The sequence below is a fragment of the Mercenaria mercenaria genome, chromosome 16, assembly GCF_021730395.1.
Source record: "Mercenaria mercenaria strain notata chromosome 16, MADL_Memer_1, whole genome shotgun sequence".
Lineage (NCBI taxonomy): Eukaryota > Metazoa > Mollusca > Bivalvia > Venerida > Veneridae > Mercenaria > Mercenaria mercenaria.
Genome location: NC_069376.1, coordinates 46,140,094 through 46,159,004, shown reverse-complemented (window position 1 = coordinate 46,159,004; position 18,911 = coordinate 46,140,094). Strand labels below are relative to the sequence as shown.

The 18,911-nt window shown below is 37.1% G+C and overlaps 3 protein-coding genes across 6 annotated transcripts; all 3 read left to right on the top strand.

Annotated features, from left to right (window-relative positions):
• The first annotated feature begins 48 nt into the window (after positions 1 to 48).
• Positions 49 to 7,786, top strand: LOC123540572 (uncharacterized). 4 transcript variants are annotated; one of them, XM_053526937.1, is made up of 3 exons: positions 49 to 182; positions 6,664 to 6,869; positions 7,174 to 7,786. In XM_053526937.1, the coding sequence occupies exons 1-3, from the start codon at positions 169 to 171 to the stop codon at positions 7,650 to 7,652; spliced, it is 699 nt and encodes a 232-aa protein (XP_053382912.1). In that variant the 5' UTR covers positions 49 to 168; the 3' UTR covers positions 7,653 to 7,786. The 4 variants fall into 4 exon arrangements, with proteins under 4 accessions (XP_053382912.1, XP_045181638.1, XP_045181636.1 ...); XM_045325703.2 differs by lacking the exon at positions 49 to 182 and adding an exon at positions 227 to 384; XM_045325701.2 differs by lacking the exon at positions 49 to 182 and adding an exon at positions 5,456 to 5,481.
• Positions 7,787 to 10,482: 2,696 nt separating this feature from the next.
• On the top strand, positions 10,483 to 14,108 carry LOC123540573 (uncharacterized). Its single transcript, XM_045325704.2, has 3 exons — positions 10,483 to 10,600; positions 11,369 to 11,561; positions 13,443 to 14,108. The coding sequence occupies exons 2-3, from the start codon at positions 11,399 to 11,401 to the stop codon at positions 13,916 to 13,918; spliced, it is 639 nt and encodes a 212-aa protein (XP_045181639.2). The 5' UTR covers positions 10,483 to 10,600; positions 11,369 to 11,398; the 3' UTR covers positions 13,919 to 14,108.
• Positions 14,109 to 17,276: 3,168 nt separating this feature from the next.
• On the top strand, positions 17,277 to 18,555 carry LOC123539639 (uncharacterized). The gene is made up of 2 exons (XM_045324316.2): positions 17,277 to 17,463; positions 17,822 to 18,555. The coding sequence occupies exons 1-2, from the start codon at positions 17,313 to 17,315 to the stop codon at positions 18,310 to 18,312; spliced, it is 642 nt and encodes a 213-aa protein (XP_045180251.1). The 5' UTR covers positions 17,277 to 17,312; the 3' UTR covers positions 18,313 to 18,555.
• Positions 18,556 to 18,911: the final 356 nt, after the last annotated feature.

Genomic DNA, 18,911 nt, shown 5'->3' with positions numbered 1-18,911 from the left:
AAGATTTATCAAATAGTTAAGCGGTCAAAAAAGTTACTGTATTAAAATGAGAGTATATGTTATCAGATACATTTGCATCATAATCTAAACACTGCTTAATACAAACAGTATCTACAATAATATGGAAAAAAAACGTCCGATGAAACTTATTTAAATGTAAATAGCGAAATGAATGCCGGAAGGTAAGTCTTTTTGCCTTTTTAATTGCTTGGATCTCATTACTTGGTAATATGGACATAAGTTGCTTTGTAAAATAAAATGAGAAAAAAGCTCTTGTTAAATGCGTTGGAATAATATAAACAGACAGAAACCTTTATACTGTAAATGAAAGGAAATTCAAAAGATTGCAGGATAAAAAAACAACGTCTTATATCAACTGGATATGTATGTAGCTACTTGTATTTATCATACTACAAAAAGTATATTCGTGTAGTACACTTTAAGTCTTACAGCTTTAAATACATGTATAATGTAATACTATGTCTCTTCAGTTTTAAATAAGCTCCAGTATTGCAGTATCAGCCAAGGATGAGGGTCAAAGGTGTTACCACGGTTCAACATTAAATATGTGCAAAAATTCCCTTTTAATCTTCATTCATCTTACACCTCAGCCCCTCAGCCTTCAAATTTTATTTATTGAATTTCTTTTTTTATATGTTTATTGTCGAAAAATGACGATATGCCTGTGCGTATGTTAGTATGCTGACCATTGTGCCTGTCATGTGCATTATAGATCTACGCAGGTCATACTGGCCAGAAGCCACAAGATCTCTTTCTATTCCCAGATTCTTTTCCCGTGGAGAGATTCAACTGACCCACACAAACGGAAGGCGATTCCCTTTTCCACATCCTTCCGCTGAGTAGCTTCAGATTTGGTTGCGCTACGCCCCTATAGATGTAATAAAATAGGCCTGTTAAAACCCATCCAATAGCTATTTCCAAACATTCACAAGGATTGCATTTTTTTCGTGTAACATTCAGATCCCGAATCGCACCCATCCCATTGTCATTTCGCACTTAAAACCGGGGCAATAATTTACGGAACCTGGGGATCGGGAGGTTGAGGGTTGATTACATGCTCAACAGAAAAGTTTACATACCTACGTTTAATTTCCTACAATATAATTTTTTTCTAAACCTTATCTGATTTCAAGTATGGTTAAGATTAAAAATATACCGATGAAATCGTTGATTTATCATTATAGTTTATATGTATTTCATTTTTATCAAAATATCATTGATGGACAACGGTGTGGTTTATTTTCACTTATTTGGAAGAATATTAAGCGCGAAATTGCTGTTGAAGCATCATTTAAGATGTAATCTTTACTTAATATCTATTTGAAAGTTCTTTTTAACCTAATGAAGTTTTATGCTAATTTTACGTCGCAAACAATTTATTAAAAACATTCTGCTCTAATCTCTGTGGTGAGTTATACTGATATCCAGTCTTTTTAGCAACATCCTTGTCATTGTATGAAAGAAGAATTATTTTTATAAAAAAAACTAATGTCCTTTTCAACATTAGAACAACATTAGACGGAACTTTGATTGTAGGGAAAATTGTTTGAACATTTTTACATTTAATTTTACTCGTATGAGATAAACCAGGAGCTCCATTAAGAAGAATATTATAAATACACCTCCCAAAAAGTAAGTCATGTGTTGCATCCGAGACTTCCACCGCAAGAGAGACACATACTTACAAACGAACCATTAATCGGTATAAGTACCCGGGGTAGATCGCGGAGTGAAAGGGTAATTTCTCTATTTCAAATAAAAACAGTGCACCAAAGTGTGTTTTTCATATCATATATCCCATTTTTTTCTTGGAGGAACCCCCACAAACCCTCCTATGGGAGAGGGTGGGACGCAACCTCCCTAACTAACCCCTGTAGGTGCTTTGCCTTTACCTTTCAAATTTGCCTTACAGCCACAAGGGGGGAATCGCACTGAACCTTATCTAAACAACAAAGATGGTGGCACTAAACGTAAAGCTGAGTTTTTCCTAAATATTGTGTTCTTTAATCACCTGTATATAAACATGTACATACCAGTCTTTGCTGATAAGCAAAAGCTGTTGTAGTTATCCCGGAATGTTGGTCACAGGATTCGAATCGAGGGAAAATGTGAATAAAATCGTAGGATAAGGTTCGGTGCATTTTGCTTAAATAGCATTCACGAATATGTACACTTTTAACATAAACTATAATTTATGCTTCTGTTTTAAATATACGCCCAAAGATATCTGTCTGGTGCTTAAACAATATGTAAATTTACCCCCAAGACTTTATTTTAATTTTCATGGTAAGGTTCAGTGCCAAAAATCAATGTGTAAGGTTCAGTGCATTTGAAACACATCACTGTAGGGCTTCATAATTTCTCGTCTCAGGAGATACCTGGGGGAATATTATCCCAAACAGCAGAAAGACTAAAGGTATCAAATTTTGTTTCAATACCAGTTACAGTGTTACTAATGGCATATTCGTATAATTTATGTTATATCTAAATCATTCCATTACATTTTATAAAAAGCCTTGAAATGATATCTAATTACTTCGGGGGGGGGGGGGGGGGGGGGGGGGCGGGTGAGGAAGCATCTAAGTAATCTAATACATGTACTCGGCTTGACCATATTCTGACATTATTCTGAACCAAAGAAATGTATGACCACCTAGCGTTTGCTAAACTTTTAAATCAGCAGTATGTTCACAGTATAAAATGTCATGAACACTGCTGTGCACTTAAACAAATTCGGCTGTTACTTAAGGAATTTTATCACGATGTGATCGTGCTGTTGTTGGCAGATGAATATTTAGAAAACCGTCATCATCAAGTTGGGCCTTATCGAGTTTTGAGTATACTCCCAGAGAATGTACCATAAGATAAACACTCCATATATATAGTCATCATCCTATACTAGTATGTGGTGCTATGCTACGAAAATACTACTGGCATTTTTAAAGACTCAAACAAAACTTTTAGGCTCTGAACATTTTTATAAACATAAATCATTCTGACTAAAACACTTTGTAATACGTTTGATGATAAAGGTGCAGAATGTCGGGGATAAAACCATATTCATCCAACACAGGCCACGAAAACTGACGACAAAAGAACTGGATGCAATTAATCAACGTTAGCGTATAAACCAGTCAACAATATCCAGACAAATGCCGAAATAACATTGCAATAAAGGCAACAGTTGAGTATATCTTACTTTTGGTATCCATATGGAATCGAAAGAAATGGAGGAAGTGTCAATGGCATTGTAGAGATAAAATAAAAGATAAAGGAAAATTTGTCAGTGATTTTTTAACCTGAAAAACAGCGGTTGATAATGGCGTGGCTGCCTTGCTAGGGGGATAAGATAATCATCCACGGGGATTGCAACCGTTTAATTGGAGATTTTATACTTAAGAGAGAGAGAGAGGGGGGGGGGGAGGGAGAGAGAGGGAGAGAGAGAGAGAGAGAGTTGGGACGGTCAATGCGCCGGAGATCTTAAGCCTGCGACATCTTAGACTGTATAGCATGTCAGTAATACTGGATGAGCGGCCAAAGTAGGACATAGCCCAACGCGCTACCGTCTTTGGGCCGCTTCTATTTGGTCTATTTGGATTTGTGTGCATGGAGACCAGACTTTGGAGCTATATTCCAGCTGTGGTATGACGAGGGTCTGGTATGTCATGAACTTAATTAAGGGGTTCGGAGTTAACCTTTATATTCCTGCGGAGAAAACCTAATGTTTGATTTGCCTTCTTTGGTTGACCTTTTTATGTGGGCGTCCCACTAGAAATCGTTTGAGATATCCAAGCCAAATTATTTTGCTGAGGTGGCAGATTCTAGTAGCGTATTATGCAGGTAGTATTATGAGGGAAAAAGACGTTTCCTTCTTGTGACGTGGATAACTTGACACTTGGAAGGATTGAATTCCATATCCCAATCGAAATCCTACTTTTCTAGTGTTTTAAGGTCGTTTTCTAAGGTATTTGATTGTCTGACACAGGTAAGTGACTTGTGTATATTGCAGTGTCATCTGCAAATAGACGCACTTTAGGCTGGGTATTTTGTGGGAGGTCATTTATGTATGCAAGGAAGAGCAGGTGCCCAAGCAGGGACCCCTGTAGAACTCCAGAAGAGACAGGCATGGACCCTGAGCTTGTACCGTTTAGGATTACGGATTGAAGCCGGTTGTCGGGGAAGCTCATAATCCATTTCAGGGTTTCACCACATATACCATAATGCATTTTGAACAGGACTTTCTCATGGCTCAGTTTATCAAATGCTTTGCTAAAATCTCTATTTCATTTCTTGGTTTTGCTGCTTTCCCACTTTTTCGGCTTATGACAGCTAATATGGTCAACCCTACAGAAATGGATCCGGTGTATGTCATAACACATGTCAAAAATTGTACATTTTTATTTGCTTAAATAACTACGCAAAGCATAAACTGGTAAGAACGGTCTTTTGTGTGCGGACCAGCCATCTATGAACTGTTTATGTGTTGTGTGTCCTTAATTCACAACAATTTACAACATTTGGGCATAGAATGTAATTGTGCACCTGTTTATCTGATGACATGTTACTACATTCTCGGTGTAAATCTAGTTTGGGTAGAATAGTCTTTTTTTCCCCTGTTAAAACTGGGTACTAAGCGAAGGCGCTATTTGCAGGATTATGTAAAGTCTTTGGTATGACACTGCCGGTAAGCGAACCGATGACTTCTGGCACCCAAACCTGACGCTCTCCCACTAATGTTTCGAAGCGCTACGTGGCAAAATGATAATTCTACATTACATCTCGTACTTATGTACTTATGTAGTCAATTGTAGTTATGTAAAGAAAAGGTATATTGTACTTGAAATGGGTGAATATGGAACCGGGCCTGGGAGGTATATGACCATTTGGTGTTTTTCCTAGGATACAATATAGTTCTTATTGTATGCATTCTTTTGTGGCGGATTAGCCTGGCTCCTGGCTGCATGTTATTTATTTTATCGAATACAGAAAAATTATTTATTAGAAATATTTAACTCTAAAATAGCATAATGTTATCTATGGCTGAACCATACATTTATGGAGACCAGGTGGCCAATAAAAAATTCACTGTAGAACAACCTTGAGTTATATCCCTCTAAATTGAGAAACTGATATATTATGTAAGTAAGAACAAACATATAGGAACGGGAGCCAGTCTAACCTGAGTTATAATTTTTTAACCCTTTAAGTTTTTCGCAGTAACGTAGTATACAGTACAAGAAAATATTTGAATACTTTTTAATTCAAATATTTAATCAATGCAATTCGTAAAATGTCCTATATATAACATAACACATATATATAATAGAAGACAGGTTTAATTATGTTGCCTATATATTATTTGATAACATCACTATTCACCTGTATTTCCTGGTGCGGTTCATGCCTATGCATCATTAGGTATCCATTACAAAATTGTGGATGCATAGGCATGTATCTTGTGTATGTATATTTTAGTTGTGTATGTATATTTTAATTAAGTATTAGCCAAAGGCATAGTGTATGCTGATTTTGCTAATAAAGTTTGTTTGTTTTCTACCAGCGCTTCTGTAACTCAGTGACAAACTACTAAAGGTTTGTAAATTTTTGGTAATCTTACATTGTGGTTATTGTTTTATGCACGAACACTTTTCAGTATCAACATCTGTCAAACTTGATTTTCGATTACCTTCAACAAATGGCGTTCAAGTTAAAAGATTATTTAAAGAAACGCAGTGTCAGTCGTTCACTAAAACAATTTATCTTTAATATATTTAGTTCTACTGTAGAAATTTCGCATCAAATGTATTTAACTTGTTCTAAATATATAAATTAATAGTGTGTGTAGAACTATATTCATATATGTTATAAAATCAATTTTATTTCCTTAAAGTTTGACTTGAGAAGCGGAGAAAGTTTTTGCTTTGTTTATAATATTGTTAATATTATCTGATCTTTAGATTGTTACAACAGCTTTCAGTACATACGTCAACATTATGGTTTAAGGTTATGCATTGTTATGTTTTCTGCTTTTAGGTGTAAAACAGGGTTTTAGTACCTGGCTTGCACTTTAAGAACTGCTTTTGAATCTCGCTTTCAGGTGTTTTATTCCTTGCATATATTTTGCCTTCGGGACAAAATGCATAGACAGTACAGTAAGGAAGATTTAGATGCAGCAGTTGTCAAAGTAAAAATTAAGTGTATGTGTCCAGATATTGTGCTATTGGGTTACGGGGGAGTTTGACCCAATACTATCGGCACAGGACGTCAAACCATATTGACCTTCTATCATTGATCATTTAAATTTGATGCTTGACATATTTGCAAATGAATCATGTTTTCATAGATGCATAGGCCTATCCAAATCTTTTCTGCCTGTACATCCTGTTTAATTTTTTTTCACGCGCCAAACATTATTACCTCTATGCCGTTTGTCTTCTTGTTATTTCTTCGCTTTCAGTTTGTGCCAGTTTTCTTCCTATTTTCTTTTCTTTTCTTAGAAAAAAATGCGATGAACAGCTTTTCAGTTTGGTGTGACTTAAGCATTGAATATTAATGGATATGTGATATGTCAGCTAGACACATTCCAATGCCTCAGAAAGAGCTTACAAACTGGAATATAACTGCTGCAACTATTTCTTGTAGATTCAGCTTAACTTTGAGGGGAGTTATGGATGTGTATGGAGAATACGGCGAATATGGTAACTTTGACGAAGCTTTTGATCCAAAATATGGTGACCCACATCCGGTACCAATCGTCATGGCAACCGAAAAAACGCTAAAGGGATTTGGAAATCTTGTAACCGACTTCGACGCAGAGGAAATTGATATTACACCATGGCCAGTGCAAGGTACATACACTAGTCACATTACGACAATCTCGGTGCTCTTTTGCCTTTAACTACCAGCAAATTTGTTTCTCTAATTCTTTTTTTAAACAATGAACTGAGACATGATACTACTTTTGAAATTGCTGGAACCTAAACTTGAGACATTGTCTCTCTATCCTTTTGGCATTGCATTTTTGTTCTTGTATTTTTAACGCATTTTTTAACATTTTCAGTATTTGGGCATAGCGAGCGTTAAAATTTCGACTTGAATGTTGATTGAATTTGTGGGTTGTTATTTTTGTTTTGTCATAAACTTAACTTTCAGGGTGGCGGAAACTCTGGCCCGACACCGGAGCGCTTGGTGGAATACGTAGCGGCGACTTTAAATACAAGTGGAAGGGAGATGTATGTACAGCTGTTAACGAAGCTGTCATCAATGGTGATTACGTCACCGGAAAGTTGCCACGCGGTGTTTCGCCCAGCAACCGGACGCACGTGCTTGTGAAGGACGCCAATTATCACCCTGATGGTAGTCAAATATTTTACCCGAAGAATAAAGATCCCTTTGTTATGCTTCTTGCGAAACCAGGAGATGACCTCACTTTGGATAGTTTTGTAGCCTTCTACTGTGATGGAAGCTTCGGTGTCCACGTGCATACAGGCGTCTGGCACCAACCTGTTTATCCAATCAACGATGAGGCTGAGTTTTATGGGAAACAGGGGGCGGTACACGCATGCGTAGGTGTTGACACTGTCATGGAGTTCGAGAAATTTCTTTTGGTACCTCTAACCAAACCGGAATGAAATGATTTAACATTTTGATATGGTCCATACGTTCTAACAGAAACTTTAAATCAGTCTTAAACGCCTTTTTTAAATTTATGTTGTGTTTAAAAGTCAGCAATATTTTAGAAATAACAACGAATCAGAAATCTTAACTTGTATAGTCTTTCATGCACCTTTAACAAATTCAACTAAACCTAAAGAAGGTTCATCTATAAACATTTTTCAAGGCTATCTTTTGTTTAATATTACAAATACTAGCTATTATTGCATACCACACGCTTGACTACTAACATATCATTATTGACCTACCAGGCTATGTACCAATTGACCAAAACAGGTATCTGTATTTGACAATACAAATCTACTACAATTTTCTTCAGACTACGTATTTGACATTATAAGCTTAGTTAATCAAACTATTTGTTATTTATTACCAGCTTCTATTAGTCAATTACTACGACTATATTTACATTACAAAATAAATAAGAGGTTCCTTTACCTGGTTATCTAGACTGATTATAGTACTAGTAGTCAAACCTTTTGAACATTTTCTCTTATCTTAATATCCGCAGCCTATAATATACCCTCAAGCCCGCCAAACGTTAAATTTGATATTTTTGTTATTTAAAATTTGTTATAGCAGCAGTATATTATAATGTAATGTCTTATTAACTTTATCCAAAGATATGCGAAAGTTTCTTAGTGAAAAGTAACATTAAAGTTCTTACAATGGTCTAATAAAGGTAATCACATAAACTAAAAATGTCTGTAACATAATGTAAGTTTGTTCTGTTTAAAGCTGCTTTGGTTTTTATCGTATAATATAATGATAAAATTCATAGCAGACCTTCGAATATAGCAATATATCATTTATTTACAACGTCATGAAATTATAATTAGATAATACAACTATGCCACTAATAAACTGTATACTACGAAGTGCGGTAACTACATTTGTAAAGCATACTGTGTAAATTGGCGGTAACTGACATTATGCCATAAAGTATCAAAGATTAGTAACCGGCTTAGCTGCTGTGTCACGATGCAGTTTCCGCGGCATTAAAGCGCTTAAATTATTGTCACAAGCAAATGAACAAAACGAGGTAGTTAATAGTTTAAGGGAAATTAGATATAAACATCGTATTTTACAAGTTATATATTAGCCCTACTGATATTTTTTCCTAAGCAGTTGTAAATGTAAGCATCAAACAAATTGTCTCTTGCAAATAAAGTTCAATATATAGTACAGTGTTCTGTTAAGGAAAATTCTGTTAAGCTAAGACACACGATAATACGTATCCGCACTGTCCTACTTTTGTAATATCGCCCTTAGGTCGAAGGCACGATATGGTAAGTTAACATGTAAAATCGAAGAAGAAAAAACACGATGCGAAAGTGCGATATCAACATCGCACTATCGTACTTTCGTGAATTTGCCCTTGACTCGAAAAGGCGATAGTGCAAAAATACGATGAGATAACATGGTGTGGAAGTGTGAAGTCAATACTGCATCTTCTCGTATCTTCACGTCTTCTCTGTTGTCGCACTATCTCCTACAGGGCGAACGGGCGTAACGATGATGGTCCTAACGGAAAACCGTAAGTTTCGTCATGTTGTTGCTTTATGCAGATAGTAACTTAATCAATTTTATTTTTAAGAAATAAAATCACAGTAATTCCTACAGAATCCTCTTTAGCTCAAGTGGTGCGACAATACGACACGTCAAGATAATGCGCAGTAATACAAAACACCTCGAGACATGATGCACGGTAATGTGAAACGACGCTATAGGCACACAATACGACGGGCGGCGATACGACATGACATTTTGACATTGTATCGCATTATATCGTGTATTATTTCATGTAAACAATCAAATCTTAAATACTCCCATGAAAACGACTTCATAACAATATCATGCAAGTACTCAACATCTTAATTGCACAGTGACAGTTGTTTAGGTATTTCCTACATTCAGTAATTTATGGAACTGTGACATCTTTTTTTATATAATGTTGACAACATAAACTGCTTCGCGCTTCTCGTGTAAACTGATTATGTAGTTAACGAGCGCGCAGCTTTACGGACAAATTTTTTTGCAAGATTTATTCTGTATCTGTTATATCACTTTACAAAATACATATAGAACCATATGCTGGAATTTACGGAATCTTCTTTAGCTCATGTACACACACACAGTGTGTCGTCCGACGTGTTTTAGGTAGACGCACGATGTGCGACACGATGCAATATCGTGATGTCGTGTCGTATTGTTGTCTGTCTTACCGTGCGTCAAGCGTCGTTCCGAATTGTCAATTGTCACTTTAAATAGTTTCCTTTAGTGTACTGTAGTGTCCTTCAGAGCACTCTATAGTGTTCTCTAATGCACTCTGGTATTACTCTAGAGCAGTCGTTTAAGGTACTCTAGAGTACTCTATAAAAGTCTACTCTAGTGCACTTTAGATCACTTTAGTGTTCTTTAGAGCACTCTAGTGTACTCTAGTATACTTTACTTCAAAACTTCTTTGTTTCGGATCATTCACCTCATCCGACCACATTGGTTTCATTTTCATTATACGGTGTAATCAGTGCGGTATAAAAACCGCGTTGCACGACCGAAAGTGAGCGTTGACGCCTGTCACAGGACTTCACAGTCGACACTTGGAGGCCAAGCCCCTCCCCTCGCCGCCCCTGCCAAATATCAGCCACATTTTTATTCTTTTAAAACACACAGCATATATTTTGAATATTGAGTATGTTTTGTTACAAAATTCAACATGTTTTGACTTCCATGTGTCTGTGGTCACAGTGGGATTACAATAATTGAAATAAAGAGGGAAAATAGATAGTATTATGCAACCTACATTATCAGCATGTATTTATGAGTTACTTCCCTTCGTGTGTAAATTCGTACTTTGTACCCTAGACTTACACCTTGGCTTTACTAGTGTACACTGATCACCGAGGTAATATTATCATTATTGAATCATTATCGATTCGTTACGTGCTTTCTAACTTAGAGCTTCAATAATATGTTGTTTGTGTTAACAAGTCATTGTTTAAACCTTTAGGTTGCAGGCCACTAATTACAGTAAACTTGTTCTGTGTGCTCTACATATATATAGAACTGATTCACTACCCCTACTTTCTTGAATTCACGAAATAGATTTTTGTCAAATTATGTCAAATTTTCAGGGCTTAGAAAAGTAAGTAAGTGTAAATAAAAATGCGATGCGATTCAGTGAGTCTGCATGATATCTTTATATCTTTAAATATTAAATGCACTTGTGCAGTCTGTAAAAACAGAAAAGATCTACCGAATATCTGCTCCTCCCTCACACACACTTACATACACACACAAGCTTTAAAATAAAATAAAAATCATCTTGTGCGAGTTACATGATTTTTCTTGTTTACTGGACTGGCATTTCCATCTTGTTTATTTCATATTGTACTAGCCTGTAGACCTGAATAAAAATGCCGCCGTTTATTTATTATCTGTTTATCGGGCAAGAAATTGTACACATAACAACACACATCTTTAAATATTACAGTTTTGTTCGATTAGAAAGCTTGGAATAGAACACTCCACAGAATAAAAAGAAATGAAAAGGAGAAGAAATGAATAGAAGAGAATTTCTGATCTGTGTAAACTTTCCACTTTGAAGGACGATATTTTGCTATTTTGTGGCTTATCTGAAGCAAAATAAATAACCAATATTTTTTGTTTTCAGAGAAAATAACCATTGACTGTTAAGACCAAAATGAGTGGATATGCCAGCTATGAGGACGCACTTAATCCAAAGTACGGAGAACCGTTTCTGGTTCCTATCGTCATGGCAACGGCAGACACGTTGAAAGGATATGGTAAAATTGTCACAGACTTCGAAAATGAAAAAGTAGAAATCACCCCATGGCCAGTTAAAGGTATGTTTATTAATATCTATTAATCTATTAATTGAAGTACATCAAATATTGCATATTGTTGAAGTGGTCTGCTACCCACAAGTTAGGCGCATGCCTAATAATGTTATAACAACAATTAGTTCTAGGAACAATGAGAATGTTAAATTTGAACTTAAGCGAATCAAATATAAAGGGTTCACCCGGCACATGGTAGCTTTAAATGACTTCTTCTCATGGACGGCTTGATGGATCTTCACCAAACTTGGTCTGTAGCATCATTGTAAGGTCCTCTTCAAATAGAGGCACCTGGCTTTTATTTAGGGATCAGTAGAAGTAAATATAGAAATACCATTTAAAAATTTCCAATGGTCTGTGTTTACTTTACTCCACATAAATTTAAAGTCCTTTGAAACACATAGAGTTTTAACTGCTGGTCATCTGTCACACTTACGTAGTCAACTTCTACTTTCCCTGGAACTTTCGACACTGGAGCATCTTCCAAAGTTACACACTCTCTAGCTTGTTTATGCTTAGAAATTCAGTTGCGCGATCTAGGGCTATCATGGCCTTTTTGTTTTTTTTAGTTCTTTCAAAATTACGTATAAAATGCTGCATATAAAACATTTAGCATTTTTAGGGATTTTGAACACAACTCCGATTATGATGTTACCTAAATTTTGTCAGGGGAGGGTCGTCATTAATGTTGGAAAAACTTGTGATCCAACCCATTTCCTTTCACTCATATCAGCTTGTCATATGTGTGTTTATTGTAATGTGTTATATCATACAATGATTGTATATATGCTTTAATAGTATCAGTAATTAATAAATCAACTGAACAAGATAAGTGAATCATAAATTTACAGCAAGAATCTACTACAGATCAGAGACGAATGGAAATCCATTTCGGTCAATAACATGAGAACCTTTGACCTAGAACCTTCAAACTTCATAGGATGATAGGACTTACAGAGCCGATGAACCCTATTGTTTTCGGGGTCACTCGATCAAAGATCAAGGTCACAGTAGTCATTTGTCCGTCACACTTCATTTTCGATCAATAACTGGAGAACCATTTGACCTACAGCTTTCAAACTTCATAGGGTGATAGGACTTACAGAGAAGATGACCCCTAAATTTTGTGGTTACTAGATCAAAGGTCAAGGTCACAGGGGTCTGAACATGGAAAACCGTTTCTGATCACTAACTTCAGAACCGCTTGACCCAGAAGTTTGAAACTTCATAGGATGATTAAACATGTGGAGTAGATGACCCCTTTTGCTTTTTTGGGTCACTTGATCAAAAGTTAAGGCCACAGGGACCAGAACATGGAAAACGGTTTCCGATCAATAACTTGAGAAGAATTTGACCCTGAACCTTCAGATTTCATAGGATAATAGGACTTAAAGAGTAGATGACCCTTACTGTTTTTGGGGTCACTTGAACTAAGGTCAAGGTCACAGGTCTCTGAACATTGAAAACCCTTTTCAATCAATAACTTGAAAACCACTTGACCCAGAATGTTGAAACTTCATAGAATGATTGGACATGCAGAGTAGATGACCCTTACTGATTTGGGGTCATTCGATCAAAGGTCAAGGTCATAGGAGCCTAAACATGGACACCCGTTTCCAATTCATAACTTGAGAACCACTAGACCCAGAATGTTGAAACTTATTGGAATGATTGAACATACCAAGAAGGTCAGTGTCTCTTTGACTTTCGCTTCTATCCCCTCCCTATTGACTTCTTGCCTATACTACTATGCATATGGGAGAGACATGCGCTTTTCTACAAAAACATCGTATTTTATATCTTTCTACGCAATTCAGTTAAAATTTGCGTGTTGAGATTTGACGAGTGCTTCATTGTCTGCATTTTCATTTTTCACGATATTTTCAGGTTGGCGCAAATTGTGTCCAGGTACTGGTACTATGGCCGGCGAGTGCAGCGGTGACTTCTCATATAAGTGGGTCGGGGACCAGTGCACGGCTATTAATAATGCTGTGGGCGGAGACTATGTAACTGGTAGACTGCCAAAAAATGTTTCACCTTCGGACCGGACACACGTGCTTGTTAGAGAAGCTAATTACCACCCGGATGGAGGTCAAGTTTTCTATCCAAAAAATAAAGACCCGTTTGTTGCTTTGCTTGCTTTGCCCACGGATGATATCAAAATGGAGAATTTTGTTGCCTTTTATTTCGACGGAAGCTTTGGTGTCCAGATTCATGCAGATATCTGGCATCAGCCGGTTTATCCAATTAACGACGAGGCTGTGTTTCTTGGAAAACAGGGGGCGGTACACGCATGTGTAGCAGTGGATACAGTTGATGAATTCGGGAAATACTTACTTGTACCTATAAAACCGCCAAAATGAACCGCATCAGTAAATAAATGTCACATGACAGAATGAAAATTTCAAAGTTTACGTTAGAAAGCTATTTGTTAAAATTTCATTTATGCAATTTGAATAAATGAAACGGTAATTAACAGTATACTCAATAGAAATAATTGTAGATTCTAACCTTTTGCTGTATAAAACTATAAATAAATGAGTAATAATGCCACTTTTGTAATGCCATATATATGCAGTTTTTTGGGAAAGAGTTTAATCTAGTTTTGCCAGAAGTTACAGCCCGAACTATTTGTTCTGTTTCGATTTTGTCCAAGTTTACATGTACATGTATATTAAAATAAATATACGTTAAAGGGAAGTTTGGCATGAGAAGAGGAATATTTGTAGAAACAAGTTAAAGACTGTCTAAGCGGATCGTTCTGTTTTTAACTTTTAGGATCTTATTTTTAATGGTTTTGATACTTAGATTCATAATGTTTTCTGAACTTGTTCCTTTCAATTGATTGTTTTTTCCTTCCCCTCAGTATAGTGTGCAATCAAGTCAGTTGAATACAGTACGGAAATAAAAAAGGTAAAGTCGACGAAAGTACTCACCTGGAATGGATGGATCATCTTCTTTTCAGCCGAGCCCATATTTACCTCGGCATCCAGTCAAGGCTTATACTGCAGGAAACAGTACCTAAGTAAACCACCCAGCACTGGACACTAGTTGGGGTATCAGCCGCGACCGTGGATCGAACCTAGATCGCTGTCATTGTAGTCCAACCCTTTAACAAACTGTGACACTGACTCCCTCTCATGTATAACTTTAATGTCATTATGCCAAGATCTGTAACAGGCTTGTTTACAAGTGAATAGGTTTAATATGGTGGCATATTTCTGCCAGCCACATATCCCCTTATTTATCTTGATTTTTTTTCCGTAAAGATGTCACTTCTTCATTTATTATCTGGCAAGTGACAAATCTGCGTGTTATCCACATAAGTATCTTAGCAGAACAAAACTGCCTGTTGGTGCCCATTACTGCCATCCACATATTCACTTACGTTACCTAGGTATCTTGATTTTTACCAGTTACTCATTACGGAATGAATGAAAATACATAAAGGGGCATAATAAATATGCAAATTTATCATCCCTTCTTAATGTTATAAGTCATATCTATAAGTTGCATAAAAAAATTTGGGGCGATGGCTGAGGACGAGGTGGATATACACTCATTTATTTCGTATATGGGACGAAAAGTGTAACCGTTAATCGCCAATTTGGGTATGAATATTAACTGGATATTAAGAAAACGTTCACAATAACCACATATTTATGTGGATGGCAGAAATGGGCACTTACAGTCACTTTTGTCCTGTTAACATAATTATCTGGATAACAAGCAATGTTTGCCACTTGCCAGATAATAGCTGTATATGTGACATTTTTTAAACGAAAACTGTCTACATAGATAAGTTGGTATGTGGTTGGCAGAAATACACCACGATACTGACGATAGTATATATGTATAAAAGGTGCATTGTCCTTCAACTGTTCAAATTTATGTATATATTTTTTGTTGGGTTTAACGTCGCACTAACATAACTATAGGTCATAAGGCGACTTTCCAGCTTTGATGGTGGAGGAGGACTCCAGGTGCCTCTCCGTGCATTATTTCATCAAGGCGGGCACCTGTGTAGAACCACCGACCTTCCGTAAGCCAGCTGGATGGCTTCCTCACATGAAGAATTCAACGCCCCGAGTTCAGATTTATGAACGATGACACAGTAAGCTTGACCCGACCATATATCTTGTCGCGTAACGTAATAATCTCAAACAATGACTTTGAAGTGGTCAACACAGGTTATTAGTGTTCAGTAATACGGTCACGACCAAGACAGTAGATCCGTATAATGGCAATTTCGATCGTTTGCATACTCGTTTTTTATACGCCCGTCTCTGAAAGAGTGGGGCATATTATCTGAACACCCATGGCGGGCTGGCGGGCGGCCGGCGTCCAAAAGCATGTCCGCTCTGTAAGTCGAACAGTTTTGATCCAATCTTCACCAAATTTGGTGACAATGTTTTTGGGCATAATGTTTCAGCCAAGTTCGATTACTACCAAAATCGCTCCAGGCGCTCTTGGATTATGGCCCCTTGAATTACTCGAAATCTGCGTAAATTAGCCTTGTCTATTCAAACTGTTTTGATCCGATTGTTAATGTCATCCCACATGGAACCTCACAAATACTTTGATTCATTCTTACTCTTTGTGTGTGTGTGTGTGTGTGTGTGTGTGTGTGTGTGTGTGTGTGTGTGTGTGGAGGGGGTCGGGGGTGTTAACAAGGCATACAACATCAACATTTTTACCCTTGTGATACGTAACTGAATATTTAGACGGGCGTATTTTGTGACAGTCTGGCACTCTTGTTTGCTATATGCTCAAATGAGCTACATGAATGACCGAAATTTGCCGAGAAAGGCTATGACAATTCATTGTCGAATTACTGGTTCACTACCTAAAGTTGAACTATTGTTGTGTGATTTTTGTATATCTGTCACTCATTCTGTTCTGCAATGGTATAAGTATTAGAATGGGCGATGGGTAGTCAATCTGTAAGAGGCACAAAACATTAGTCCATATGGACTCGTGTTTGCAACCGAAACTGAGTTATGTCGGCATGCCTATACGAGCGGAGGGGATGGGGTTGAGGGTGGGGGGGGGGGGGCGGGGGGCATATGGATGGGCTGCACAGTATCAAAATAAAATCCAAGTCATTGTGAACATTTATTTTTGTATGTTTCTTTTATGGATGAAATGTTTATTAAATGTAAGGTTGAGAGTACTTTGATTAACGTTACATTTGCAAAAACATAGGAGTGACGAAACATTTGAGCGGGCATAATGATAGAAGGCGGTATAGGTGTACGTGCCTTTAGTCACTGGTTGTCCGAAATGAGGTGAAAAGTCATGTCAGGTCGGGCATTGTCCTTTGTAAACAGAAATGTTGCATAATCAACGTATTTTGTATCCTGACTGCATTGCTGAACGGGAAATATAACTTAGTTTAAACAGCAATTACTTACTGACTTGCACATATTGTTGTTTATCAAGCGTTTGTTCAGACATTTCAAAAGTGGGTAAGTAAATCAACTTTCTTTTTACAGTTTAGTTCAAATGCGATCTTGAAAACTGATATGCACAGTCGGGTTAGATTTAGAATGTCAAATCTACCGGCTTTTCAACGTCTCTTTCTCTATTATCATCATAACGACATGTACCAGATAAATTCTTCTATATTTAACATTTATATAAAGTCTATAACCTTATAAATTTTTTGTAATATTTTAGTGTGAAAATAAGATTTTTGTGTTTCATTTCAGTCATCTCTATATAAGTGTTTATTTATAAATATTTTTCGCTAAGGAAATGAGTCGTGTACCAGACTTGTCGACTGCCAAAGAAGATCCGTATAAAATTCCAATCGTCATGGCAACCAAAGAGTCCTTACGGGGATACGCCACCATAGTAACAGATTTTGCGAAGGTCAAGGTTGAAAAGACGCCATGGCCAGTGCAAGGTATTTTTACTTTTATCTTTCTTGTTGGGTTTAACGTCGCACCGACACAATTATAGGTCATATGGCGTCTTTCCAGCTTTGATGGTGAAGGAAGACCCAAGGTGCCCCTCCGTGCATTATTTCATCACGAGTGGGAACGAGGGTAGAACCACCGACCTTCCGTAAGTCAGCTGGATGGCTTCCTCTCATGAAGAATTCAACGCCCCGAGTGAGGCTCGAACCTACATCGGTGAGGGGCAAATGATTCGAAGCCAGCGACCCTAACCACCCGGCCAAGGAGGCCCCTGCACTTATTTTAGGTAAAATATTTTGCAGAGATCGAGCTGATCACGCCTGTTGTAACACTTTCTCATTCCAGGTTGGCGGAAGGCACGAGATGGGACGGATATTCTTCATGGGGAGGAGAGCGGGGAAATTTACTACAAATGGGAAGGCAACACGTACACCGCAGATAAGGTGATCGGGTGCAAGAATGAAATCGGCTTCATACACAACGGCTCGTTGTCTAGCAACACACATTCGTTACCAAGGACGCATGTATTGGCTTGGGAAAGCACTTATCATCCAGACTGTGGGGAAGTTTTCTTTCCGAAAACTGGCGATAGTTTTGTTGTTGTTCTTGCTTTGCCAGGGGATGATTTAAAACTTGAAGACTTTGTAGCATTTTATTGTGATGGTACATTTGGTATACAGACACACCCCTATGTTTGGCATCTTGGAATGTTTTCAACTAAGGATAATGTCACATTTCTAGGGAAACAAGGATTGCTACACGCATGCGTTGCTGTAGATATTTTAAAAGAATTTGGACGTTTGATATATGTGCCATTGACAAAACCAGAGGAATAAACACAGCTTTTACTTCTTGAACCTTTACCACGTGATATTATTATTATATTAGCTGTTATATTTTTTACAACATGTACCCGTTTATATTTACAAACGACCTCAAAATAAATTCTAATATGTCACACTGTATAGACCAGGATCTGAATGCTGGTTTCCAGTTCACATCAAAACTAGTAGCTTTGGGAAATATAGCTCGCGTTTTATGAGCTATGGACACGTTGCATTGAAACTGTAGGTAGATGTACACTTATTGAATGACTTTCCTTCAAGTTTTGACATTAGCATGCTGAACCTATCTTTATAAACTATGATACGGATTCAAGTAATAATACATATAAAATATATAGCCGTAGACTTTTCAACTGTGCAATATAAATTTATGCACTCAAGACGCGATTTATATATATCTGTTGTTTTATATGTAATATCAAATATTAAATTTATTCCACCAGTATACGAAAATTGTACTTCTATTCAAAATGGACTAGACTTTAGTTGAGATATTAACGGTCGGCAAATTTCATGCGACCAGGTGTTCTAGTATATATACTATTTTGGCATTAATCGGCCGGTTTCCGCAACAGCCGGAGAATGCCGCT

Coding starts and splice junctions, on each gene's coding strand:
- LOC123539639 (XM_045324316.2), top strand. CDS start 17,313: ATGAGTCGTGTACCAGACTTGTCGACTGCCAAAGAAGATCCGTATAAA. Junction 17,464..17,821: donor GACGCCATGGCCAGTGCAAG/GTATTTTTACTT, acceptor TTCTCATTCCAG/GTTGGCGGAAGGCACGAGAT.
- LOC123540572 (XM_053526937.1), top strand. Junction 6,870..7,173: donor TACACCATGGCCAGTGCAAG/GTACATACACTA, acceptor CTTAACTTTCAG/GGTGGCGGAAACTCTGGCCC.
- LOC123540573 (XM_045325704.2), top strand. CDS start 11,399: ATGAGTGGATATGCCAGCTATGAGGACGCACTTAATCCAAAGTACGGA. Junction 11,562..13,442: donor CACCCCATGGCCAGTTAAAG/GTATGTTTATTA, acceptor CGATATTTTCAG/GTTGGCGCAAATTGTGTCCA.